The sequence below is a fragment of the Phacochoerus africanus genome, chromosome 4 (assembly GCF_016906955.1).
Source record: "Phacochoerus africanus isolate WHEZ1 chromosome 4, ROS_Pafr_v1, whole genome shotgun sequence".
NCBI classification, from domain to species: Eukaryota; Metazoa; Chordata; class Mammalia; order Artiodactyla; family Suidae; genus Phacochoerus; species Phacochoerus africanus.
In genome coordinates this window covers 131,022,966-131,050,866 of record NC_062547.1, presented here as the reverse complement: position 1 = coordinate 131,050,866, position 27,901 = coordinate 131,022,966, and the positions used below count along the sequence as shown (strand labels likewise).

The window sequence follows — 27,901 nt, the reverse complement described above, 5'->3', positions numbered from 1 at the left end:
CAACAGGAGTTCTGGGAAGGGAAATAACTCCAGTGAGTTAAGGGTGAACAGGTAAATTTACAAAGATATGGAATTTGAATCTAATCTTAAGAGTTATTTTGCCAAATACAATTTTCTAAAAAAACGATAATTGTACATAAAGAAATACTTTATAAAGAGTGAACAGTTCTATTTCATCAGCAGGTATGACAAGAAAGACTACTCTTCAATCAAGTACGATGCAGTGATACTTCTATCTTCTATAAAACAGTGTGAATGAGGTAAAGAGAATCTTGAAAAGCACTTTCTTTTCATAGTATTCCTAGTATTCAAAAAATTTAGCAGAAATAACGTTTTATTTTTTTATTAAATGTTTCAAAAAGCATTTGTAATAAACAGATATATATGTAAAAATTAATAACATGGGTAGAGTAAAATTAGAAAGATAAAAGAAAAACAAAGAGTCCACTCGAGAACCTATATGAGGGAAGTTGATGTAAATCAACACTAAGTTCTCTGATTAACGTCACTGGAAACACAACCAAAAAGTGAATAGTAAACTCAGAACTTAATACTTCAAAGTGGTGGAAAAGCAAACCTTTAAGTGCACTTTTTAATTTTTATTATTATTTATTTTTTTGCTTTTGGGGCCACACCCACAGCATATGGAGGTTCCCAGGCTAAGGGGTCTAATCGGAGCTGTAGCTGCTGGCCTACACCACAAGCCACCGCAACGCCGGACTGTCAACCCACTGAGCGAGGCCAGGCATCAAACCCGCAACCTCATGGTTCCTCATCAGACTGATTTCTGCTTCTGGTTTTAAGTGCACTTAAAAAAAAAAAAAAGTAAATAACTTAATAGATGAAATTTCAAATGATTAATTGCAAATTTAGTTCAAGAAGAAGGGAAATCTAAACCTCTGAGGTTGGTATCAGATTCATATCTGATAATGACATTACTTAGAAGGTGACGGGTCTGACATTTGGCAAATATGCTTAGCAACAGCTGTAGGGATATGCAAAAGCTTATTAACTTAAATGAGAAGCAGCAAGTGGGGGGTGGAGGAGGTGGGGAGGGAGGGAAGGAAGGGGAGGAGGGAGAGAAGGAAGGGAGAATATTCCTGCATATAAAGAAACTTAGATTTTTTTTTTGTTATTAGGTCATCAATTTAAAACCCAAATAATTCTGTGTGATTATTTTCATTCTTATGCTTCTACTTGAAGAGATTATATTAGAAACAGACTTCAAAAGTTCAGAATATTTTCTTAATTAAGTTATTGAATTAAAATGATACTTACTGAAATAAGTTTATATACAAATCCACATCCCTCATATCTGCTTGCAACCAATCTTTCTTAAATCCAAGGACAAGAGTGTTTGGCTTCATACGTCCAAGACCAGCAGCCTAAAAAAGAAATTCACAACTTTAACGATAACGCTGTTCACAAAATGTTTTCTAAATGATGAAATCCTCCAAATGGTTAGCTTCTAAACATTATATGTACCTTTATCAGCAAAAATTCTTGCACATCCAATACATGGGTATTTATTAATTACATATACTATATTAATCATATTATTTATAATTAAACATATACAAAAATAGAAGATAAAATCAAACACTTAAGAATGGAAAGTCTCGGGATAGCCACACTTTCAAAGTTCCCAGGCATGCCAGGTTGCTGTTCCAAGTGACTGTTCAATATACAGTTCAGATTTCCAAACGCTCTGCACTCCTTCTAAAACTTGGTATTGGCAGACCCCATCCTGGTCACTCTGACAAATACAGAACAAAGCTGTACTGTGGTTTTAATCCTTATTTCTGTCATTAAGGTTTCTTCTCCTTTTCATGTCTTTTGCTCTTTGTTTTCTCTTACTGATTTACAGTATTTCTTTATGTATTACGGACCATATTCTTTTGCTGGTAACATGTGATCTTCTTTTGGTCTGCAGCTTCAATTTTTGCTTTCATGCTTTCTTTAGAAGTATAGTTTTGATATGTTAACTAAAAAATAATTTATCTTTTCTTCATAGTTCAACTTTTTGTGCCTCATTCCCTAGTCCAAGGACCTAATAGTCTCTATTTTCTTCTAAGAACTTTTAAAAAAATTGCCTTTCATATTTAGATCTTTAATCCATCTGTAAATGGTTTTTCTGTCTTTGTAAACATCTGTTATGTTTTTTCACATAAATCAATTATCCCAGCTCTTCCTTTCAGTGTCACCTCTGTCCTGTGTTAAATTTCCTATATGAGTGGCTCTATTTCTTCTGTTTCTTGCTATTAATTGAACTGTCTGTCCCTACTTCAATACTACAGTGTCTTAATCACTACTGTTTTAATGATAAGCCTTTTATCTGCCAAAGCAAGCCCACTCCAATCCTTTATTATTTCTGAGGATTGCCTAGGCTATTCTTAACCATGTGCTTGTCAAGTTTTAAAAAACAAAACAGAAAGGGTCCAGTGAGTGACAGTACTCTGAGCCTCCCACCTCAGAGCAGCTCCACAATTACTACTAGTGAATGGGCTTTTGTTTAAGGTTTTTTCTTTTTCTTCAAACATTTTTTAAAAGTTTTATTTAAATATAGCTGATTTACCATGTTGTAATAATTTCTGCTGTACAACAATGTGATTCATTTACACAGGTACACACATCCATTCTTTTTGAGATTCTTTTCCCACATGGACTATCACAGAATATTGGGTATAGTTCCTTGTGCTATACAGCCAATCATTCCATACCATTTAAGCTCTCTTTTGAAGAAAGAGGTGCCTATAAGATTAAGTCGGCAAAACACTGTCTTCCTATATAACCTTTAAGGGTTGAAGAGACTGAGTTTCAGAGAAGTGAAGTAACTTGCTTGGTCCCAAATCCATAATAAGCAAGTGGCAGTGCTAGCATTTAAACTTAGTACTGATGCCAAATTCCACATTCTGGTTATTTTGCCACACACAAAACTGAAAGAAAGTCTAAGATTAGTACTAATAAAAAATAGAAATATATAAGGAGCTGGAATTTTTCCTTTTGCCTTTTTAGGGCTGTACCTATGGCATATGGAAGTTCCCAGGCTAGGAACTTGGAGCCGTAGCTGGCAGCCTACACTACAAACACAGCCACAGCAACGCTGGTTCCAAGCCACATCTGTGACCCATGCCTCAGCTCACTTACAGCAATGTCTGATCCTTAACCCACTGAGCCAGGACTGGGATCAAACCCACATCCTCACAGATACTATGTCAGGTTCTTAACCTGCTGAGCCACTATAAGATCTCCCTAGAATTAAAAAAAAAAAAAAAATTAAATACAGACTGCTATCACTTAACACTCATCAAAAAACCCAGTGAGGTACAGCAGGGAGTGAATGAGAAATATCTCAGAAAAGGACAGGAATAGGCTAGGATAATTCACAAATAGGTTCCTTGGTGTTAGCCAACAGCACAGTGTTTCCATAATCCTTCTAACTCTCAAATTACGCAAATTTTAGTAGTCTAATAGATATTTTAAAAGACTTCTCATTTTTATTAAAATGAAGACTGAAACCTGGAATAAACACGTTTTCGAAAGCTCACGCAAAACTAAAATATTGTCATTGGAAAGGCATAACAAATTTACCTGCATCAAATACTGTGCGCCCTCTCTCAGATCATCTGCATGTACTGGAGCATAAAAAGCCTTCATTTTGTTCTTAATGAGCCATCGCTGATACTTGGCTTGATCAATGGACATCTCCTTCATAGCTTGTCTTCGAGGGCCCTTTAAGGTAACAATATTAACACTGTCTTTAATTGAAAGGTAATCTATTCCACCTTTATAAAAATATTCCTGTCATCCTGGCTTAAACAAGGTTACCTAAATATGGTTGGAGGGGAGAGAAGTATAATGACAGCATTCCATTTTAACATCAGTGAATTCCTTCTCATACTTAAAATTGCAACAAGATAGAGCTGATGCAATAGTTAAGACCCACAGGGTGCCAGAAAAAGGGAGAAGAGAAGAAGAAACACAGACTTTGAAAAATAATTATGATACTAAATAAATCACAGAAGTTAGAAATTATTGAAAATAGAGAGATTACACAGAAAAAAATAAAAGCCTTCTGTTTCTGTATAGAAAGTTTCCCATCTTGCTGTGTTTGTCCCACATGTGAGTTACTACTTCTGGGAAACCTAGAAATATTCAAATCAACATGAGCTATACAAATACAGTTTTTTTCATATTCCTGTTAAATGGTGCAATAAATAAGCTTTTTTTTCAATTTTTTCATTATTTTTTTAAAAATAGTTATTTCCCCAATATAATTTTTCTTCTACTGTACAGCATGGTGACCCAGTTACACATACATGTACACATTCTATTTTCACACATTATCATGCTCCATCATAAGTGACTAGATATAGTTCCCAGTGTAACACAGCGGGATCTCATTGCTAATCCATTCCAAAGGCAATAGTTTTTAAACCTGAACTTCTATTTCGATCCTTGGAAGCAACATATAAATTGTATTGTATGTTTAACCTACAATTTAATTTTGAAAAATCTAAAAATAAGATTAAAAGCATACCCTAATTATACATTAATAAGGCAATGAAAAAATATAATTTATCTTGCCCTATTTATTTGTAAAATATTATGCTCAAAACCCAACATGGAGACAAACTATCAAACTCAAAACTATCAAAACCCACAGGTCCTAAGGGGTATCAGTATCTCAACATATTCTTCCATTACTGCGAACAGACACACGGCTCCAACTTTGCTGCTATACAAGAAGCTAACTCTGGCAGGGTCAGGGACACACATTTCTGGTACCAAAACAAGATGAACAATTGAGCCTGAGGGATAAATTAACCTGGCAAATAAATACTCCAATTTCTTATGCAGAAAAGGTGATCCATCAACTAGTGACTGTTTCCATAGCCAAGATGCCAAGAAAACTACTTTTGGATGAAAGTTTAGTCCTATTTTTAATAATTTCCTTGCTCATGAATACAAGGGAGTGAGCAATTAACATATTTGCAGCATTCACTCCGCTCTTCTTGACTACCAGTTACTAGATAATTACCCTGATTTATCCACCTCCTCTAGTCCCTTTTATTCCTGGTAAGTAAATGTTCTCAGTATTCTCAAGATCTTAAGGGAAACATCAGTAAGAAAAAAAACTCATATTCCGTTTAGACTATTTCTCTTAGCCAAAGCAATAGTTTGCTAAAACCTACTCAACTTATTTCAGATCTGGAAAGCTATACGAATTACAAATAATATACACAGAATGAAAAATGTGTTAATAAAAAAGTAAAACTCATACTTACCATATGTACATGGCCACAGATCATCAAACCAACATTTTTTGTGAAATCATGAACAAGATGAAGTAAAGCTGGGCGTGAGTTTGGAGCACCTGTCATAACAAGACACTGTGGCCTAATATAAGATTGAAAAGAAAACCAAAATTGGAGAAGTTTAGGGTTTTGGTAACATGGACATAATTTTAAGTTGCTCCCTAAGAATATACTGTTACACTACACTCTTCTTACACAACTGTCCTCAAGACATACTCCACAAGATTCTCACAGATGATGACTTAACCGGGGCTCCTTGGTACCTGAGAAACAAAACCTGCTTTGAACACACACCATGGCAAATGTCCTAAATTAACAAATAAAACTATATACTAAGATTATGGTAGGTACTACAGAAAGAAATGACTATGCTAGATAAAAATATGTACCAACTCTTCATCTTCTAAAAGTAATAAATATTTCAGTTCTTTCACAAGAGCTCACAAAACTCTCTGAGAGCATGGCCTGGCCTTCGTGTAAAAAACAGGTCACCTTCCTTCTTAAGCTTGATCACATCATAATTACTTCTACTTCGTAATATCAGCTCTCCCTAATCTAGTTTAATCTTAATGACTGTTGTCACATGAGTGAAACCACCTGTGGTGAAGAAAAGGTTTCTATTTAAACTAAAAGTTTTAATTCTAATTAATCATGATGAAAGCCAAAGCTGCAGTCACTTGCCATTGCAAACACAAGACAGTGGCAAGACTTCCATGTATTTTTAACTCTTGATTTTCATTGACTAGAAATAAAAAATCAGTCTTGAGGAAAAAATATTCAGATATGTATCCCTTTTAGAAATTCAAACCGATTCACAAAAATTATTCAAAACAACAGCATATATATACATATATATATATATATATAGTTAAACTTTAACAAAAAGCTAACAGAATAAAAATTCTGACTTAACAACTAAATTAATTGTTAGGATAGTTCCTAACTCTAGTCATAAAATAAACATGAAAACCCAAGTGGAGACTTGAAAAAATACTATCATGCAGAATTTTAGCAAGCTATCTGAAAAACCAATTCTGTCTAGGGGAACTGCTTTGGGGCAAACACAAAATCATTATCTAAGACCCAGATTGCTACTTAGTCCAGTCTCTCCATTTGGGCTGTAGCAGGTTCCATGGCTCCCCAGATAAACATTACATTTCCTAGCCATCCTAATGGCTACAAGTGGCCCTAGGACCGATTTACAGCCTGCACAATGTTCCTATTTCCATGCTCTTTAAAAAGGAAGCTGACCATCATGCACACTTTCTATTGCTTTCCTGTGAGCTATACTATGGAGGTGGTGATGTCTCTGACCACATGGATATAAAAACTTGCCCTAGCGAATGACAGACTGACAAGTTAAAGGAATGGGGGCTGCACGGTCAAGCACAGCCACTTTGCACACCAGCCATCAGCCTCTGGACAATCACGTAACACTGATACCTACCTCGTTTGGCCACTGTATTTTTTCACCTTTTCGTTGTGGTATTTTAACCTACACTCTAATATAACCTATTTCTGTGGGAAATAAACTTGTAAGTTCTTAGTTTTACTAAACAGTAAACAAATATTACAAAGGCAATATTTGGTATAATTTTTAACATGTCAAAAAAGGGATAGTACAAATTATATTGGGGATGACTTCTAGTAACAAGGACAGAGCATAAATATCCACCCTCATTTTTACTCCTTCCCTTAAAAATCTCCACGATATAACGGGATCCTTTAAGGTACCAAAAATACAGAGAACAGGATAGAAACCAAGAGCAATGAAATATTAAAAGCCAGAAAGTATATGAAAGAACAATAAAGGATTTGGCAAATCAGGAAAAGACTAAATTCTAAATGAGGATAAGAGAAAACTGAAGCCACCTGATCTGACACCTAAGAATCATCAAAACACCTAGGACTCTAGGCATCTACTTCTGGAGGTGGTGGATGCCTCTAGAAGTGGCAGGAGCGATGGGTTAAAAAAAACAAAAACTAAAATGAGGAGTGGTTTAAAGTTTGTATTAAGAATTAGCACCTACATGAACACTAATCATTTCTATCACTACGATGGGCAACTGTCCCTGTCCCTCTCCGATCCTACGAGGCTGAGGCTTATTCACCAGAGAGGGCCTCTGGTCTGGGAGTAAAAGCCGAGGGCAGAGCAACTACTTTAAGAGGGAATTAGGAGAACATTTACTGGATGCTGAATCCTGAGATCTCAGAGCTGCCTCCCATCTGGCTCTCAGAATTTGGGTAGCCAGATCTTTATCAATAAGCAGAAGATTAAAAGACCCTTTTCTGGGAAACCTAATCAGATAAAAAAAAGAAAGCCTTTAAGATGACTTAAGTTTCTCAAAGCAGCAGCAAAGCCACATTAATCTACATTAAGGGCTTCACTGACAACCCCACCCACCAATGCAGAACTTCTCTGGCCTCTGTTCACAGATACTTCAGACAAGGTGAAATCTAAGAACCCAAATTAAAGAAACAGGAAATGGTGAGAAAGACACTCCAAGGAAACAGCAACTACAAAGTGAAGAAAACAAACTCTTTCAGCAAGTTTGGTGAAGGCTGAGATAGTGATAAGTAGAAATTTAAACAAAAGAGAAAGAAAAAATAATTGGCAACATAGAAAACAAAAAGGCTGTACAGGGCAAAAAAAAGCAATCATGAGCTCCCATCGTGGCACAGTGGAAACAAATCCAACTAGGAACCATGAGGTGCGGGTTCCATCCCTGGCCTCCCTCAGTGGGTTAAGGCATTGCTGTGAGCTGTGGTGTAGGTCACAGATGCGGCTCGGATCTGGTGTTTCTCTGGCTGTGCTGTAGGCTAGCAGTTGTAGCTCTGATTCGACCCCTAGCCTGGGAACCTCTGCAGGCCGTGGTGCGGCCCTAAAAAACAAAACAAAACAAAACAAAAACAAAACAACAACAACAAAAAAACCCAAAAAAACGCAATCATAATTTATTACATATTTGAAGTCGGAAACATGTTTAAGAGTCATAAAATGTACACATCAAGTATAATATAATCAAAATAATGAAAAAAATACACTGGGAGGATGGGGTAAAGTGAAGAATGCATGTGTGTGGTGGGCATACATGGATAAAAGACATCCATAGATAATGTCTAAAATAGGTGTATCAAATGACATACCAAAACAAACGTGCTGTTTTTGTTTGGGAATATAAAGTAAACACTACATGATTCAACTAAGAGTTGAAAATAGAAAAGAAGTAAGGATATGAAAAGTGGGGCAACTACTAGTTTTCATGACAAACCTTTAAGTTTTTCCTCTTTAAACTATGTTTAGGAATAACTCTGATAAAAATCTAAAAGCTCCTATTAGAATAAAAAATTTTAAAAATCTTCTCATGACTATAATAAGCCAAAGCCACAGTGTCTGATTAATGGCACGTTAACTCTGACTCCTGATCATACTCTCAGTTCTGAGACACAACCTTTTGGCATTAACTATTCAAAATGCTCAAAATGTGCTAAAATTAAAGTTTTCCTCCCAGGGCTCTCATTTTCTTTTTCTTTTTCCAATTTTTCTCTACTACAAAGCTGAAGATCTGTGGTCTCTAGGAACCTTTCAGGCTAGAGAAAAGTAGTGGGGGACAGGTGGGGGGGAAATCCAAAAACAAAAAGAATATACAAATATATTTCTTACTGGAGAAATTTATTAGAGCACTTCTTTTCTGGTGCTTATCCACCCTTCAAAGGTTTTTTTTAAAAAAGATTCTGACATTTGGTTTACTAACAAATAAGAAACTATTTCTGTGACTACTGTGCAGAAGCCAATGAGAAGTGATCACTCATGACTATGGAAAGTCACCTGTTCACAGCCAGGCTTACCTGAACAGTATGAGAATGACAGCCTAATGAGCTATTTTTTCTAAAATGACAAGCCAAGTTTTAGCTCAGTATAAATAATAATCTGTAATTTGTAAGAATCTATATAATTAAATAGTATTTCTGGATTTATAGTAGTGGTTTGGTAACTGAATCTCAATTACTAGAACTGTGTTAAATTAAGGAATGTTTTTAAATTGATGACTGATGAAATAAACTACTATAAGATAAAATATAAAATAATTTATTGAAGAAAGTAGTAAGAAATGCCCTTTACTCTAAGGCCTTGATCCTTTAATACTAAAACTGGTGGTCAGTTCAATGTTGAATAATAAGAAACTAACATGAAAACATTTACTGTGTTAGTAAAATTATAAGCGAGGATGTAAAAACTGTTTATAAATTTCAAACTCAGTAGTTACACAGTAGTTATATAACTGGAATGACCACGGAGAGGGAAAAAATGTTCACTTTATGATACTTATTATTTAAAAGTCTTAAAATGAGAGACCTCCAAAATGTCCATAACATTTTTGTAAGGTAGATGATAATGTAGCTCTCAGTAAAATTTTGATAACTAAGAAACCTCAGCCTTGCTTATCAACTGCTCAAATCAAACCAAAACAAACAAAAACAATATTCTAGGCTTTTAGAGACCATTTCATGAAGTATCAGCATATAAAAATATTACTACACAATAAATGAAGAACTGATTGCTACCTAAGACAAAATGCTTCTGAGTTACCTTATTGCTTACCTGAAGTTTTTCACATGGTCCTCCACTCCAGAAAGGCGGATCGAATGCTGCAGTGCATTCAAGTAAGTCAGGGCTTGTGTGGAGGATCCCCAGTTCACATCTGTGGGAGGTCAGTGTTCATGCAGTGTTAAGACCAGTAGGAACAACCCATCAATAACCATGCGAGACACACAGAGAAGTCAACGATGCTTTCACATTTAAAAGGCCAACTGCTAAAATGAACTACTATACTGGGGGACTTTCAACAGTTTGGGTCCAGGGCATGATGTTAAGGTGATGCTAATCCGAAATAACTACATTTAAAGAAAAAGTACAATTTAGAAAAGACAGAGATGATGGGACCGCAGACATGCTGCACATATGATTCAAAAGCGTCTTTTACAATTAAAGAAAACATTTAAAAATTATTGCTTATAGAGCCAAAGGTCTACAAGGAAAGAGGCCATTCTCTGATTGTTATAAAGTACTGTTTATAGTATTTAACCGTTGGCGTTATTTGAACAGGCAAATTTTAGTCCTTGTTGAATAAACAGCCTAGATGCAAATAATGATTTTAGACATTTGTTACTTTGGAGACTTAACAGGCATATTAGAGAAATAATTGCTTCTAAGATGGTTTAAAACAACATCTTCTTTGTCCACCTCATTTATAAAGCCACCACTCTAACCCAACACCTCACTGTCTCATACTTGTATTACAAAATGTTTCCTGGGTGTTTAAAACAACTACACTGCAACTACTCTTGTAGTCACTTCCTAATGTATTCTACTGGGCCAAAACTTCTCAAACTTTTCTCATTGGATTTTCTTGTTATAGGTTACTGTATGAAATACTGGACTAATCCTAGTATATATCCTGGCATCATCTTCTTATGTGGAGATATACCTATGTAGCCATTGTTAGCATTCCACATTATAGGTGACCTTTATTTCCCAGTTAAAGTATTTTTGTCCAGTTTTCCCTGCTACACAGTACACTAGTAGGAAGACGCTATGCCTTCTAGTATTGTGTGAACTGCATGACACAAATTACAGTAGGTACTAAGACCAGAGTAGGTAATATGTATGCTTACTAGATGAATAGCTACCACAGCACTGCATATATAATCCCTTCAAAGTTTAATTTTAAGATACAGTGAATGCAACAGAGTAATTACATGAATTTTTTATTTTTCTATAAATAAGACTGGTTAAATTTAACTTGCAGGTAAGAATGGAATTCTATAGAATAGGAAGCCTTAGAGTAGTTATTTCATTGAGGCTACATATATTTGGAAATAAAGAGTTTTAGGTTTTATATAGCATGCCTTTCAAATACACAAAAGATGATGCTTAGATAGGAAAAGTTATAAATAACTTCTAGACATTTTCTAGCTTGAAATACTAAACAGAAAAGGTTACTAACCTGGTTTTTTGTAGGTAACATAAATGTAAAGTCCAAGAACTATCACATATGTTAGCAGTGCAGCCCACCAGTTAATGACAAACATCACTATGCAGCAAAGAATTGCGCCAAGAAGTGATATCCACATGTTGTAGTATTTGAATGCAGGACGCCATCCTAACAATAACAAATAAAATAGGTAAATAAAAATCACTCAGATACCTTAGATGCTTTCGACAATGATACAGATGTAGGCACAAAATAAATTTCTTTGTAGCTGCTACAGTGAGAGGGCTTTAATTATTAAATATATGGCTAACAAATAATAGTAATAAAGTCATAGCCATTTATAGATCAGTAATTTCAGGATTTTTGATGGTCATGAAGCGGTCACATTACATAGATTCACATTATTTTATCGTACTAGTTCTGTATTCAGAAAAGAAAAGTATAAAACAACCTACCCCAGTGAATGCTAAAATCTAGAGAAGATTAAAAAATTAGGTTTCAAATCAAGTCCTTAATAGTGTGGCTTGATTTTCTGGTTTTTAGACCAAGGCACATCTATATTCTAATGAATATGTAAAACAATTTTAACAATTTGTCTTTAGAATTGTTAAAAATTCATCCACTTGCTGGAAAAACTAGTAAGAATTGACTATAGAAACATATCTTCCCATTTGGTGAAATATTTATGCATTCAGCTCACTCTAAAAAATAGTGAAATCCATTTTAAAATGTTCATTCATTGGTAGTTCCAGAGCCAAAAATACTATCTTTATTATTTTGTTTTTTAAAAATTAAAACCTTTAATTTTGAGGTAATTGTAGATTCACACAAAGTTGTAAAAAATAATACTGAGAGATTCCAGGGACTCTTTACCTAGTTTTTCCCACTGATAACATCTTTCAAAATGATACCACAATATCACAATTAAAATACGGATATAACAGAGTCAAGATAAAGAAGAATCCAACATAAGGATCCCTTGTAGAATTCCCTGGAGGCCCAGCAGTTAAGGATCTGGCATCATCACTGCTGTGGCGTGGGTTCGATCCTTGGCCTGGGAACTTCCGCATGCTGCGGGCACGGCCAAAACAACAGCAACAACACCAACAGGGATCCCTTGTGTTGTCCTTTTTAACCACGTCTGTAATTTATATTCTTAAAGTAAAAATTGAAGCTGTTTGTGTGTTAAGTTCCCACACCTTATCTATCCTGTTCTGAGAGATGTTTAGACATTTATAAGGAACAGTGCTTTTGTTCCTTCATTTTCTTCTCTGATGTCCAACCCTTGTCACAGTTTCTAACAAAATGCCCATGAAGAAAGTTCATGGGGTACTTTTTCAATTGATAAAGACCCCTCATATTAGAACTACACAGACCTTACTGTATTAAGAATATTTCCAGGAGTTCCCGTCGTGGCTCAGTGGTTACCAAATCTGACTAGGAACCATGAGGTTGCGGGTTCGGTCCCTGCCCTTGCTCAGCGGGTTAACAATCTGGCGTTGCTGTGAGCTGTAGTATAGGTTGCAGACGCGGCTTGGATCCCGCGTTGCTGTGTCTCTGGCGTAGGCTTGGCAGGTAGAGCTCCTATTAGACCCCTAGCCTTGGAACCTCCGTATGCCACAGGGGCGGCCCAAGAAATGGCAAAAAGACAAAAACAATTTAAAAAATAAAAAATAAATAAATAAAAAATAAAAATATTTCCAGACAGGTTAACTATATCATAATAATGTTCTTAGAACTGAAATAGCAATCAGCTAAATAGACAACAAGGGAAAAAAGAAAAGTAATTTTTTTTACTGTATTAATCAGAATTTGAGATTAATACTATTTTAAACTTTTGAAGACAGGATACAAAATATCAGTAAATTTCATAATGAAGAGATCTTTGAACTCACTTTGACTCAACTGTAAAGGCAGAGCGAAGCATTAAGGAGCTAACCCTACACATGCTATCTTCTAAAATGTGTTAAGATTTTACTTGAAAATCAAAGACATTAACTACATTTATAGAACTTTAAAAAAATGTAATCACCTGGAGATTTTGCAAGTGATGCATGGAATACTGAAAAGTTGATCAATGCATATGATGCAAGGAAGAAGTTAGAGATAATTGGAGCAATAACATTCAGTTCAGCTGCAAAAACAAACATGAAGCATAGTTAACTGACATACTAGAAAACTTTTCAAAACTATGAATTATTTCAAACCTTTAGATAATGACATAACGCATACCCTATGTCCACCAACCAGATTTAATGAATTTTCTCACATACACTTTATGATACCTTACTTTTCATAAATCATACTTTACTCAATAGTATGAGGTATAAGGGTATACCCCCCTTATACCTCATACTCCCAGAGTTGGAATATTTTTTCCAACAACATTATGTAGTTTTACTACATACATATATGGTCCATAAGCATTACACAGCACTGTTTTCAGTGTATCAAAAGTTATAAAAATTTTACCATACCATATTGTCATTCTGAAATTTGATTTTTTACATATATTTGAGATTCACTCATATTAATATATGGAAACCAAGTTTATTCACTCTTTCACTGTTAAATATTATTTTGCATTTTCATTCTTCTGTTGGTAGGAACTCAGGTTGCTTCCATTTTTCACTGTTATAATCAATAACACTAAAAATAACTGAATATGCAATTTTCTGTAGACTAAAAATCCTGAACAGTTGGATCGTGGGAAACTTTACTAAGTGTTGCCAACCTGGTCTGAAAAAGTAGCTTATACTAAACACATTCCTACAATCACATGTGAGTTGTTTCCAGACCTGTGGTTTAGTCAGACTTTTTACTGCTCCCCTTGTGAGCAGAGGCCAAAGTACATCAGTGGAGGTTCTACCTTCATGGAAGGCAGTGCCATCTTTTTTCTTATGTCATTATCATATTTGTTTTAGGGACAATAACCTAGGCTAGGAGTTCTTCCTAGCCCTAATGAGAACTTAGTGATAATAACAATTTTAGCAAATATTTAACCAGTGCTATTATTTACATTATTTTATACACATTTTTCCTTTGATAAAAAAGAAACTTAGCATAGTAGCCAAAGTAACATTGTTTATAATAACTCAATATTCACAGCTAAAACTATAAATGCACCAAAATCTACATCAGCACACCATTTACAGACTAACCAATTAAGATGAATCCAAGTGCAATTAAGAATGTTAAAATGTAGCCACGAAGAGGTTCATTGTTTTTCCCATAACCTTTAGCAAACATCTGGAAAGCTGGGTAAATGTTGTCCTTACATAGAGCCTAATGAGGAAATGTAAACATTAAAATGAAATATATCAAAACAGGACACACAGATCTGCTTACAGATACAACAGGTTAATCAGGAATAGAACCCAAGTTTCTAATTCTTGGTCCTCTTTCTTTTCCCTGACACTGCTTCACCTACAAACTGTAAACGAGATTCGAACACTTCAAGCATCAGAATGGTAGGAGGTTTATAATACCACTGAAGTTCTTATCCATCTTACCCCACAGCAGACTGAAATTTTTATATGAATAAGGAGTCAAAGAAGCAGGCACACACATAGAAGAAGTTTAGAAGCTTGAGAAGTATGACAGAGGTATGGCCTACTTTAAGTAAACCAAGTCCAAATCATCAACTTAATGCAGATAAAAATCCAAATTATATCATTTAATCACTTTTCTTAAAACAATACTGAAAATAACTTTAGGAAATATTTTACACCTCTACTGTATTAAATAGCTATAGCAAAAATTAAGAATATACAAATAAAAAGAACAAAGAAAATCACGAACAAAACTGCAGAATCAGTATTTCATTTGTTTTAGTAATAAAAAGTATTTTCAATTCAGTATCAGCTGTTTATTTAATGTTCATTAAAGGAAGACATCCTGTTTATCTTAATCATTATATCTTGAGTACCTAAAACAATGTATGTCACATTAGATATGCAAACATTTATAAAATGGAACATTTATGTTGGCATACTGCTAACAGAAACAAGATAACTCTAATCATTTTGATTTATGGTCTTGAACTATACTTTTTATTCTTGGTAAGACATCATGAAAATTTATGCTAGCAGAGTACGTCAAAAAAGCAAAAATTCATCACCATTTCCAGAAAGGAACTCAAACTATACTCTGATGGTAGTTAAATACATGAGTGCTTATATAAATATACACATTCATATTTATATGCCTGAAATTCAATAGGCCAGCCTTGATATATGTGTCTGTATATAGCATATAAATACATGGGATTGGCAGAAGTAAACAGTTTTAAAAATATTAAATATCCCAAAGTGAAATTTATTACCTTAACTCCCTCTTTAATAAAATTTGTAATGTGAAAGTACTTACCTGAAATATTTTGGGTGCACTCACAAGGGATGCTAATGCAGAAGAAAGAGTGGCTGAAAAGATCCCTGCAGAAATTAATGGTGCAAAGCCTGACACCATGCTCATCACCTTAAAAAAGTGAAAAAAAAATGGAGAAATAAGTCTTAGATAAAGTTAAAAAAAAAAAAACCTACAATACTCTACGTCTTTATTATCCCAAGGACGTACACTGGTACTGGGGAAAATCTGATAACAATAACCAATAGTAAACAGTGGTTATGCGTCTTATAAACTTCTGAAACTGATTTACCACTAACCCTTAATGTAAAAAAAAAACTTTTCTTATGTAAAATATCAAAGGCACACACAAAGGCAGAAAGAAGAAGACACAGAACCATCAAGTATCCATCACCCAGTTTTAACTAGGCCAATCTCTGCATTATTGTAAACCAAACCTTAAATATCATTTCATGCATAAATGTTTCAATGTGTCCATCCAATAGGTAAGAACTTTTAAAAACTTTAACTACAAAGTCATTGTCACAGCTTAAAAACTATGTAATTCCTTAACAGCATCAAATACCTAATCTCGTTCAAACTCCCAAATTATCCCTTTTTTCTTGCTTTATGAAATAGTTAAAATCAGGATCTGGAAAAGGATTACATTTTACATTTTACACTTGGTTGTCTTTTTCAATCCTTAGGTTCACCTATTCCTCTACATTTTATTAGTTTTATGTCATTCCTCCTACAGAAACCCTACACTCTGGATTTTGCTTACAATCTCCATGCTTCTGTTTCTTAACCGGCTCTCCTCACCTCTATTTCTAGTCAACTGTGAGGAAGATCTAGACAGTTAATCAGACTGAGGTACAAGCTTTCTGGCAAGAATATTTCAAGGTGGTATAATATACTTCAGTTAGGAAGGCTGTTTCCTTTTTGATGTTAAGACAACAGATTGACATTATGGTTATGTTTTTTGTTCGTTTGTTTTTAAAGAGTCCTTAATTTTTAGTACTAAAAGGAGAGAGATTTCCAGCCAGCCAAAAGGATCTAAGTCTAGGATTTGTCTTTAAGTAATCTGGGAAGTGGGGAGTGGTTAGATAAAACAAAAGTAGCCATGCAGTGATAGCTGATGAAGTTGGTATAAATGCGTAAGTTAGGTACATTATATTGCTTTCTTTATAAAGTTAAAAAAATGAGTTGGTCATTTCAGTGATGAGAAGGCAATCAAATAAATCCAAACTGAGAAGCACAATGCAAAATAACCTGCCCGGACCCTTCAAAATGCCAACATCCTGACAGATTAAAACAGGCAGGCTGGGAACTCCTCTAGACTAAGGAGTTATAAAATTACGTAACTAAATGCCAGGTGTGGATCCTGGATATGGGAAAAACTGATCTGGGACATTACTGGTGAGCCAGTATGAATGTGGAGTACATATCGAGACAGCAGTATTTCATCAATGTTGAATCACTTGGGTGGGATAACTGTACTGTGCTTATATAGAATATTTTAAATACTTCGATCTGAGTATCACGTTGTGATTATAATTTATTCTATGTCTGATGAGAGAGATACTATAAATATGTGCAAAGATAAAGCAAATGGAGCTAGTAAATAAACAACTAGTAAATCCAAATGAAGGATGGACACACAGGTTTTCATTGCACTGTTCCGCGCATACCTTTGAAATGTGTCAAAATATAAAACTAATTTGGAAAAGTTGTTGAATGGATTCAGAACTTGAATCATCCATTATAGATTTTATCAGTAGTGAATGATGGTCATCACCCAGATTCATTAACTCATTAGCGGAGATTTACTTTTCACTTTCATTGAACAAGAACATGCCAACTGAGATCAAGGAGATAAGGAAATCAGGTTTTAGGCCTTTTATTATACACCTGCCTGTAACTTAATCCTTGGAGCGAGATGTAAAGCTAGCTATGGGCACAATACCTGCCCATAATACAAAAGTCTGGTTTCATGTGTACATAAACCACTTTGGTGCACTTAAAATACCTCTCCCTGAATCTTTCAGGAGATTTAGGCATAAAAATGAAGAATGTACTTAAAGAGTTGTAAGAAACATTAGCACTGACTTCTCTAAGAATCTCAGAGAGAAAAAACTTACTGAGAAAAGATGATTTTTCTATGAAGCCCCTTAAGATCAATTTAGTATTATAAACACACCTTACGTTTTTCTTAATCGCTATTTTTATACATCTATTAATTAATGCTAGCATTATCTAGCATTGCAAAATATGTCTTTAGGCAAGGAGGTTATAATGGACAGATGAGGTAGAGCAAGATAAAAACATGCCAACTTGATGTCTGCTATATATACTTATCAGATAATATAAATTCCGCATCTGTCTGTAAAGCCTTGAAAGTTTAAGTACAAAGGAGGAAGTACATGAGGAGAACAAGAGGAGAAAAGAGAATATGATACATTGATGGATTAAAGCAAAAGACACCAGCAACATTACACAGAACCATAACAGTTCGACTTCCATGCTGTGAGGAAAAAACGATTTTCTCTTCTTCCATCACCTCTGAATTAAGATAAATAATTCTCCAAGCTTAGCATCTGGTAACTATGCTTCTACGATTTGCCAAGTGTCCTGTTTTCTCGTTATGTATTTATCCAATTACCTTTATGTTTCCCACCATTTTACAGTAAAATGTGAGCAGCAAGTAAATGAAAATGAATGCAAATAATGGTAATATCAGTATTGTCCAAAATATAAAATGCAGACAAAGACGCTAAATCAACAAACAAAAAATGATCTGGTCTTTAACAAGGAGGTTATAAAGGACGCAAGTCTAATATAAGTTAAAAGAAAACTGGCAAGTAAAATGAATGGTGAAATTTTGCCTGGGAGATGTATGTGTGTTGATGATTCAGGGTTCGAAAAAAGTCTTCGTGGAACTGGGTCTCCTTGAAGAGCAGACAGATTTGGACATTTAAAAAAAAAATCGGTGCATTCCCAAGTACAGTGAAGCACCAAATGAAGGAACAGAGTAGGGTAAACGTGTGCTTACTCCAGTGATAAGAGTTCCATCTGGACAGAGGCAGTGGGACTTAAGTTTGGGTATGGAGGGCTTTGACAGAGCAAAGAAGGTCACATTTTGTTCATTAAGCAATGGTGAGTCAAAGGTTTCAGAGAACATTAAAATGTAGAACTATATGAAACATAAAACTGAATAAAACTAAAATTTTAAGATTAAAAAGGCGGCCCATTTATATATGGATATATTTATCAGTTCTATGCCAAACAGTATTACATTGAGTGCCTTTGTATAGGTTCATGATAGTGTCCACGTACATGCTCCTCAGTTATGTTCTGTTCACCATTCCTCATTCTCCAAGTGACAAGCAAGTGACAGTTTTACAGCAGTTTCTTTCTGTACCATTTCAAAGTAGTGTTTTAAAATTTTACTTAGGGAGTTCCCGTTGTGGCGCAGTGGTTAACGAATCCGACTAGGAACCATGAGGTTGCGGGTTCGATCCCTGCCCTTGCTCAATAGGTTAATGATCCGGTGTTGCCGTGAGCTGTGGTGTAGGTCGCAGACATGGCTCGGATCCTGAGTTGCTGTGGCTCTGGCGTAGGCCGACAGCTACAGCTCCAATTAGACCCCTAGCCTGGGAACCTCCATATGCCACGGGATCGGCCCTAGAAAAGGCAAAAAAAAGACCACAAAAATTAAAAAAATAAATAAATAAAATTTTACTTAAATGAGAAAAGCAGCTTTACATATATCAAATTCCTATACAGTGCTTGAATAAGTCCATACTTAGACTTGACAAAGACAACACACTTTTGTATTTTAAGGCAACAGCACAGAAATCTGATTGGCATTTCAATCACTGGGCAGAGACCAACATTTGTGCCTTTCATACAAAATATCAATGTCAGAACTGGCCTGAATAATTAGCTGGACATGAATACTTTCTTTCTTTCCTAAGATTTTGCCTAGTCTTGTGACTAGAAAAAACAAACTTCTATTACATAATTGAGTTCATTATTTTTAACCATTGAATGCGCAGTTAATTACTTCAGACCATACAATACAAAGTACAAATGCCATTAAAACTTGAGTTACTACCTGTTCTATAAATTTACCTCCAGCTATCTTATTTGAATCTCCTAAGTCTATAGCTTTATGTTCTTTTCTTTCTAGCATCCTGAGACTTACCAAGCAACTCTCATAATATCCTTCAAATTTTAGTAATTTTCCCCGTATAAATCTTACCTAAATCCTGTAATTTTACAAAAATTTCCTTTTGCTTTCAGTACCCTATAAAGGTAATAATAAAAAGCAGCAGAACTGATATTCTCCAAACACGTGAGCAGTAATACTAATCTTTACAAAGTTCACATGTTCAATATTCACAAACTGTTAAGCATGCCTTAATAATTCTGTTTTTAGTTGGTGGTTTAACATGGCATCACTATATAAGCCACATGAAATCAAATAAGATACTGGTCAATACTTTTTTTTAAAGGATATTTATATATAAAGCAATTATGGAAAAACCTCAAATTAGAAAGCTGAACTCATTTCAATTAGTATGGCTATGAATTGCTCAAAATAAAAATGAAGTACTTAGGCGTAAACTGAACAAAATATGTATAAGACTTATATTCTGATGATGATCTAAATAAATGGAGAAACATAACGTGTTCATGGACTGGAACACCCAACATAGTAAATCTATCAATTCTCCCCAAACTGATGTATGAGCTTAAAGCAGTTCCTATCAAAATTCCAGTAAGTCTTTCTTGTAAATAAATATAAGATTATTCTAACATTTATCTGAAAAAGCAAAGGAACTAAAACAGCTAAAACAATTTTGAAAAAGAATAGTGGGAAAAATCAATCTACCTGACTTCAAAACTTACAACCTAACTACAGTTATCAAGAAAGTGTGGTACTGGGAAGGAACAGACACAAAGATCAATGTAACACAACAGAGAATCCAGAAATAAACCCGGCACATATGACCACATGTGAGATAGTTCCTTGCTTTCAAAAACAATACACACACATATATATAATAATAAATGCATGTGCACACACACACACTATGTATTACACCCTATTATAAAATTGTTACCATTTGGGGCCCGTTTACCCCTGAATGGCTTCACATTTTACCCTTTCATGTTTTCTTTTTGCCCAATTATTCATGTATAATCTTTATTGATACCTGGGTACAAAGACACAATAGTTAATTTTAAGTTATTGCTATACTCTGAATGGTAAGAGACGATAGCAATCCGACCTGTAGATGAACAAAGAATGTTATATAAAATAATGTAATATTGATGCTCACCTGGAAGTTGTTCATTAGGCCATAGGAACAAGGATTGCTTTGACAGGATGAAAAGTCAAAGTTTAATTTGCAGGCTGCAGAAGTACAGTTTGTTAGCTCTGTTATAATAGTGTCATTAACGTTCCCAGTGGCATCCCGAACAACACAAGAACCTGAAGCAGAAGTGACAATGAGAGCAAATAATCAAGCTAACATTTACATTCATTTCAAAATTATATATACTGATAAAGAAATTTCGGTACTGACTGCACTTGCTTCTAATAGCATACTCTGCATTTATAGTTAAGATAGCTTTACCTGGAACAGAATGTGGACAAGATGGTCCCCAGTATTTACACAGTGAAATGGAACTTTATAGAGACTAACATAGCATGTACATGTGTACACTTAAAAACCTTGTAAACATCATTGTGAAAATGTTGTATTAGCAAAATCATTTCCTGCACTGTTTGGTTAAGATGCCCTTAAACAAATATAGAAACACTGTGTTTAAAGAGTTCAAATGGCAGAAATGTTCCCTATACTCCAAATATTTCACATTTAAAATGTGCCAAAGATCAGACTTGAGGCGATATCAATCTTTTACGAGGGAATTATAATTATATTTAACATGAATGAATTATAATTCTGTTTAAACCTTTGTATCAAAAAAATCTGCCTTGATAATAAGAAAACATATGGTATCATAGATTTGCTTTAAAATAGTCCATGGGGGCTAAGTGAATGGGTATAAAGGAAGTAAGATTAACCGTGTACTGATAATTCTACCTAGCTTTTTGAAGCTGGATGATGTTTACATTGGGCTCACTAGAAAGTACTTCTGTGCAAATATGAAACTTCCATAATAAAATATTAAAAAAATTTTTTTTGGAAACTCACTTATTTGGCATAACATGCTGTACAACTAACAGTAATTACCTTATTTCATATACTTTTACTTTTGAAGCACTTTAGCATTGCTGTCTTATCATGTGTGAGGTAAAAATCATAGGCATTAGAGCGAAAACTGAACAATATAAGAGACAATTAAGTTTTGAAAGGAAGAATATTTTAATGACTAAATAAACTTCTTTATTAATATTTCTTCTTCAGACTTTCAGAGCAGTGCTTGCAAAACCATCTTTTCTTAAAGGTACTCCTGAAACCACCAGATGGCGAGGGGAGAACAGAGAGCGCCCTAATCCCAAAGCAGCTATATTTTATATTCTGATGTCCTAAAACACAACTGTCTGGGAGGAAATGATTCCACTGTTTGAACTAGTTACACAATCGCTGGTGTAGAGGTGATCTTTGCTGGTGCAGCTGCTGAGTATCAGGCTACTCTTATTGTTCTAGTGTAGACAGAATGAAAGGAGTATGAAGGCAAGCAGTGTTGGAGGGTGAGATAAAAACAGGAATGTTATCCTGTAGTAGGAAATTATTTTCCATGAAACATAATCAGTTATGTCATTCTTTAAAATAAAGTTAAATTTTCCTTAGCAAATCTATGCATAACGTATACATGTATGATAGAAACTTTTAGGGGAGTAAAAAAATATTTGGCTAAGCTTATAAATCTAATGATTCGTTTTTTCAAAATGAATTTCAGGGATGTATGTATGGATTGAAAGGTTAAATATAATCCAATTATTTTTTTTAAATGTTAATTCAGACTACTATAATGCTATTAGTATTTCTAACTCTTGTTTAGTAAAATTTCAAAATTGCATTTACACAAATTAGCAGCAGTTTGTAAAAACAGTTTTGTCATTATTTCCCAACAAATGAGTGAATATATGGCAAAAATAAAAATTTTCTTACTCAGGAGTTCCCGTCGTGGCTCAGTGGTTAATGAATCTGACAAGGAACCATGAGGTTGCAGGTTCGAACCCTGGCCTTGATCAGTGGGTTAAGGATCTGGCATTGCCCATGAGCTGTGGTGTAGGTCGCAGGCATGGCTTGGATCCCAAGTTGCTGGGACTACAGCTCAGATTAGACCCCTAGCCTGGGAACCTCCATATGCCGTGGGTGTGGCCCTACAAAACACAAAAAGACAAAAAAAAACTTTTCCTTACTCAAATACTGTGGACTATTTATATCTGTAGTCTATAAATTTGGAGTTTGTGGTTTTTTGATTAGTACTAAGATTTATTCTTATTGTATGCTTAAAAAAATCAAATGTAAAACCTGAATTTTAGAATTTAGACTTTCAATGATACTGCTTATATATATATATATATATATATATATATATATATATATATATATATATTTTGTCTTTTTGCCATTTCTTGGGCCGCTCCTGTGGCATATGGAGGTTCCCAGGCTAGGGGTCTAATCAGAGCTGCAGCCACCAGCCCACGCCAGAGCCACAGTAATGCAGGATCCGAGCCGAGTCTGCAACCTACACCAAAGCTCATGGCAACACTGGATCGTCAACCCACTGAGCAAGGGCAGGGACCGAACCCGCAACCTCATGGTTCCTAGTTGGATTTGTTAACCACTGCGCCACGACGGGAACTCCAATACTGCTTATATTTTAAGAACATATGTTTTCTAGGTAATGTATATAGTTTCATGAAAGTGGAATACACTCAACACAGGACTGCATCTATAGTCACTGCATGCAAATTATATAAATATGAGTAGTTAAATTTTTTTTCCTGGATAAGAATGTTTCAGTTAAAGAAACTACTTGCCTTTTAAATTATTTACTCATTTATTTACTAAATAAATAAAATACCAGAATACTCTTTGCCGTAAAAACTATTTTTTAAAGCCAGTGGCATTATCTTATTTTGGGGAGCAAAATCTCTGACCTTTGATTTCCTCATCTATAAACGATTTAGAGATGAGGTGACCAATTAAGTCCTTTCTTCAAGTTCTAAAATGTTATCATGCCATTAATGTATTAAGATTGCCTAAAACCATTTTCATTCAATTTAGTAACATTCAGTGTACTATGTCCTGCTCATTGAAATCAGGTTTTATAGTAAAAAAAATACAGGTATTGCTTAATAGCCATGAAATAATCTTCATACAAGAATAAATATATAAAACAACCATAACAAAAATATTCCAATATTTGTAAAGATCAGAAAGTAAAATGCATTTATTTCTAAATATGAATTATATTTTCCATAAATATATCTCAGTGAAGTTTAAGAATCTGCAGATTAAGATTTTACATGACTTTCTATATAATTAGTTTACTGTATAATTAATAAAAAAACCCTAGAGGAGAAACAGCAGACCATTTGATGGCTTAGAAAATGTCTATAAAATCAATACCAATACCAGTTTACTTAAGTGTCTTTCAAAGAAAATATACAAAACCCCATGTCTTTTTATTGAAATATTTTTTTTCTTTCCTTTTTTTTTTCTTTTTTTTGCCTTTTCTAGGACTGCTCCCGTGGCATACAGAGGTTCCCAGGCTAGGGGCTGAATTGGAGCTATAGCCTCCAGCCTACGCCAGAGCCACAGCAACGCCGGATCTGAGCCGCATCTGCAACCTACACCATAGCTCATGGCAACAAAAGGAACTCCTTGAAATATTTCTTAATTTAAAAGTTAAAAATATAATGTCATGAAAATTAATGTGTATAGTATGTACATCATAAAATTTCAAAACACATAAAGAAATGTAAGGCTATTTACCTACAGATACTGCAATTCCTATGTAAACCAGCGTAGTGATTAAAATGGCTAGGAGTGTTCCTTTCGGTATAGCTGACTGAGGATCCTAGAAGACAAGATTTTTTTTAAGTCTGTCTTTTAAATGAACATATGTATATCATTTTTATATAAAATCAATACAACACTTTATAATACTTACTGCAAGATCACCTGAGATATTTGCTCCGGCTAAAATACCAGTTGCAGCAGGGAAAAAGATGGCAAATACGGAAAAGAAGGTCTCTTCCTCTCGAAAATCTGGCCCAAAGTTCTCATTAAATATTTCAGCTGTAGAGAACAAAATATTTTTGGCAATTAATGCACAGCAAATTAGACCATGATAATTTAGGTTAAGAGTAAATGCTTATCCGTGATCCTGGACTTTTCTTCACTTCAAGTAACTGGTAAATCCTTGAATATTTTCTAATTTAAGTATTGCTGTTCCTCTTCGCTCGCATGACAGAAAAGTTTACAGCCAAAGTGATGACTGGACCTGGTTCAGGCCCTACTATTTTGTATAACTTAATAATTATGTTTCAAGCACCTTTTGAAGGTTAACTTGATTATTTTATCCAGGAGGTCAAAGAAACAAAAGAGGAGGTAGGAAAACAAAAAGGACATCATACTAACCTGGAACCTTTTTTTTTTTTTTTCTTACATCCAACTTATATTCTATCTGTACAGCCTTCTCTGTTTCCTAGTGGTGATCAGTTTGGTTTTTGAAGCTATTCCTCAGGTGTCCAGATAACTTAGCTAAGACAAACTAAGGTAAAGCTCCTTTGCATTTCAACAATAATGACAAGCTTCAACTAATCCTATGGTTTCCATCTATTCTGACAGGCCCTGACCCTGAAACAACCAATTTATTGTCATTTATCCATCCATCCATCCATCATCTGAATATACGCCATGTGCCAGGGTAGTGTACAAGAGCCATCTAGCATCTCGAGGTACTGAGAGATACAAGAACCAACAAGCTACCTCTGTGGAAATTAAGAGTATCCATGGTGAGCTACAAAATAAGTAAAGAAAAAGGTCACTGCCAATAGCAGAAAATGTACTGATGGAAACGGGGTGTTGTGAGAAAAGAATGTAAGAGAAAGAATCTAATTCATTGTGGTTACAGAAGGCTAGAGATATAACCAAGAAGCTAACTCTTAAACAGTTTATTGAACCAGAATCAGCCATGTGAGGATCCAGGGGAAAGAGTACACCAGGATTAACTGACAACATGTAGAAAGGTCCTGAGTCAGGAAAAACGTTTAATTCTTTTGAAGAACTAAAAGGATGCAAAATTCTCACAGTCAGGGGGAGATGAAATAAGAATGAAGGGATCAGACAGCGTGAAATTACACAAAATTTTATAGGAGTTCAGATTTTATCCTCAATATAATGGAAAGCCAGCGTGGGCTTAGAATCATGCAAATAATGTGATTAATGCTTGTGTAGATGCTGTGTGGACAATGGACTGAAGGCATCAACATCTAAAGCAGGGAGAACCAATGAGGAGGTTAATGCAGTAGTGCAGTCTAGTCACGGAGAACAGCGTACTGATCTAGAGGAACAGCAAGTAAGAGGACAAGTAGAAAAACAGAGACCCTGGTTTCTTTCACTTATTAGGATGTTAAAGTCTGAGAAGGATTAGGTAGGAGGGACCCCAAATAAGCAGGTGGACGTACACCTATGTCGGGAGTTTAAAGGAGAGATCCAGGAATAGAAACAAGTCAGTCTCTTGAGAGTACTTTGAGCCATGAGAATAGACATGACCAAAGAACCAGGCCCACACTCTATGCAACTTTAACATTTAGAGGATGAGAAGCAGAAAAGGCTGAGTAATAGACATGGTGGCCAGTGAATCAGGTCATACTTCATACTAAGTTAGTCAGACAGTGAAAGACAAAGATCATATGATTTCACCTATATGTGGAATCTTTAAAAAAAAAAACAAAACAGATACAAATGAATTTATTTGCAGAACAGAAACAGACTCACAGACTTTGAACAACTTATGGTTACTAAAGGGGACAGGTTGGTGGGTGGGAGGGATGGACTGGAGGTTTGGGATTGGCATGTGCACAACCAGGTATATGGAATGATTGGCCAACAGGGACCTGCGCTTTATAGCACAGAGAACTCTACCCAGTATTCTGTGATAGTTTGTGTGGGAAAAGAACCTGATAGAGGATGGATATGTGTATATGTATGCCTGGGTCACTTTGTTGTGCCGCAGAAATTATCGCAGCCTTGTAAATTAACTATACTTCAATAAAACTTAAAAAAAAAAAAAGCAAACAGGCAAAAAGCAGGGGGAAAAAGGATAAAAACTTAAAAGAGATAAAGAGGGAGGAGTTTCCTGGTGGCTCAGTGGGTTAAGGATCCGGCATAGTCACTGCTGTGGCACAGGTTGCTGTTGTGGTAAAGGTTCAGTCTTGATCCCTGGCCCAGTAACTTCCACATTCCACCACCAAAAAAAAAAAAAAAAAAAAATCCCAAAACCTCATCAGGACACAACCTCTGAAACCGAATAAAACAAGGAAAGTATTTGATTTGGAGGAGAATGGGACAACTAAATACAATGTTGCTGAGTCATAAGACCAAAAAAACTACTTGCTGTATCTAGGACCACGTGATCGTGACCTTGACAGATATAAAAGGGATTGGGAATGAGTAAAATAAAACCATCTGGTTAAAGTATGATGGGGAATATGTTACTCACAGTCTCAAATCATTTCTCCACAGATTACTTATGATTTACAAAGAACAAAGTAGCAACCGCACAATAGAGAAACCTCTCTGGTACTACTTTGACCAAGTCATCAAATTTAAAACCGTAAGTGCTGGGAAAAATTGACATCACATGAGTCTCCTGATGTGATGCTCTGAGGTACTGTTCTTGGTTTTACAAAAAAAAAAAAAAAAGTTAACTGAATCTATGGAATTAAACTCAAAAGGAGGGAACTTCGAAAAAAAAACAAACAAACAAACAAAAAAAAAACCAAAAAAACAAAACAGGTGGCCTAAATTCTTGAAGAATGTCAATGTAAGGAAGGGGGGGGCGGGGAGGCTAAGGCACTAATTCAGATTAAGGGGCACTGAAGATTAAGTCAAGAATTGTTTTAAAAAAGAGCCTGAAGAGACTCTTGGTAAGTGAATATAACATATGACCATAGAGTGGATCCTGGAACAGGAAAAAAAGTCTCTATAAAATCTTTTATAGGAACAATTAGAAAAATTTATACAT

General features: G+C 35.0%; 1 protein-coding gene and 1 long non-coding RNA gene across 2 annotated transcripts in view; one reads left to right on the top strand and one right to left on the bottom strand.

Annotated features, from left to right (window-relative positions):
• SLC12A2 (solute carrier family 12 member 2) overlaps positions 1 to 27,901 on the bottom strand; it is a 92,118-nt gene that overhangs the window by 17,312 nt on the left and 46,905 nt on the right. The window contains exons 8-18 of the mRNA XM_047778545.1: positions 24,821 to 24,948; positions 24,643 to 24,727; positions 21,007 to 21,158; positions 15,683 to 15,790; positions 14,476 to 14,599; positions 13,347 to 13,448; positions 11,327 to 11,482; positions 9,922 to 10,021; positions 5,289 to 5,400; positions 3,592 to 3,732; positions 1,279 to 1,385 (exon numbers count right to left, since the gene is read on the bottom strand). Of these exons, the coding sequence (XP_047634501.1) occupies positions 1,279 to 1,385; positions 3,592 to 3,732; positions 5,289 to 5,400; positions 9,922 to 10,021; positions 11,327 to 11,482; positions 13,347 to 13,448; positions 14,476 to 14,599; positions 15,683 to 15,790; positions 21,007 to 21,158; positions 24,643 to 24,727; positions 24,821 to 24,948 (1,315 nt within the window). The remainder of the gene's footprint in view (positions 1 to 1,278; positions 1,386 to 3,591; positions 3,733 to 5,288; positions 5,401 to 9,921; positions 10,022 to 11,326; positions 11,483 to 13,346; positions 13,449 to 14,475; positions 14,600 to 15,682; positions 15,791 to 21,006; positions 21,159 to 24,642; positions 24,728 to 24,820; positions 24,949 to 27,901) is intronic.
• On the top strand, positions 187 to 27,583 carry LOC125126292 (uncharacterized). The gene is made up of 3 exons (XR_007134585.1): positions 187 to 260; positions 25,501 to 25,667; positions 27,400 to 27,583. It is a non-coding gene; the product is annotated as an uncharacterized LOC125126292 (long non-coding RNA).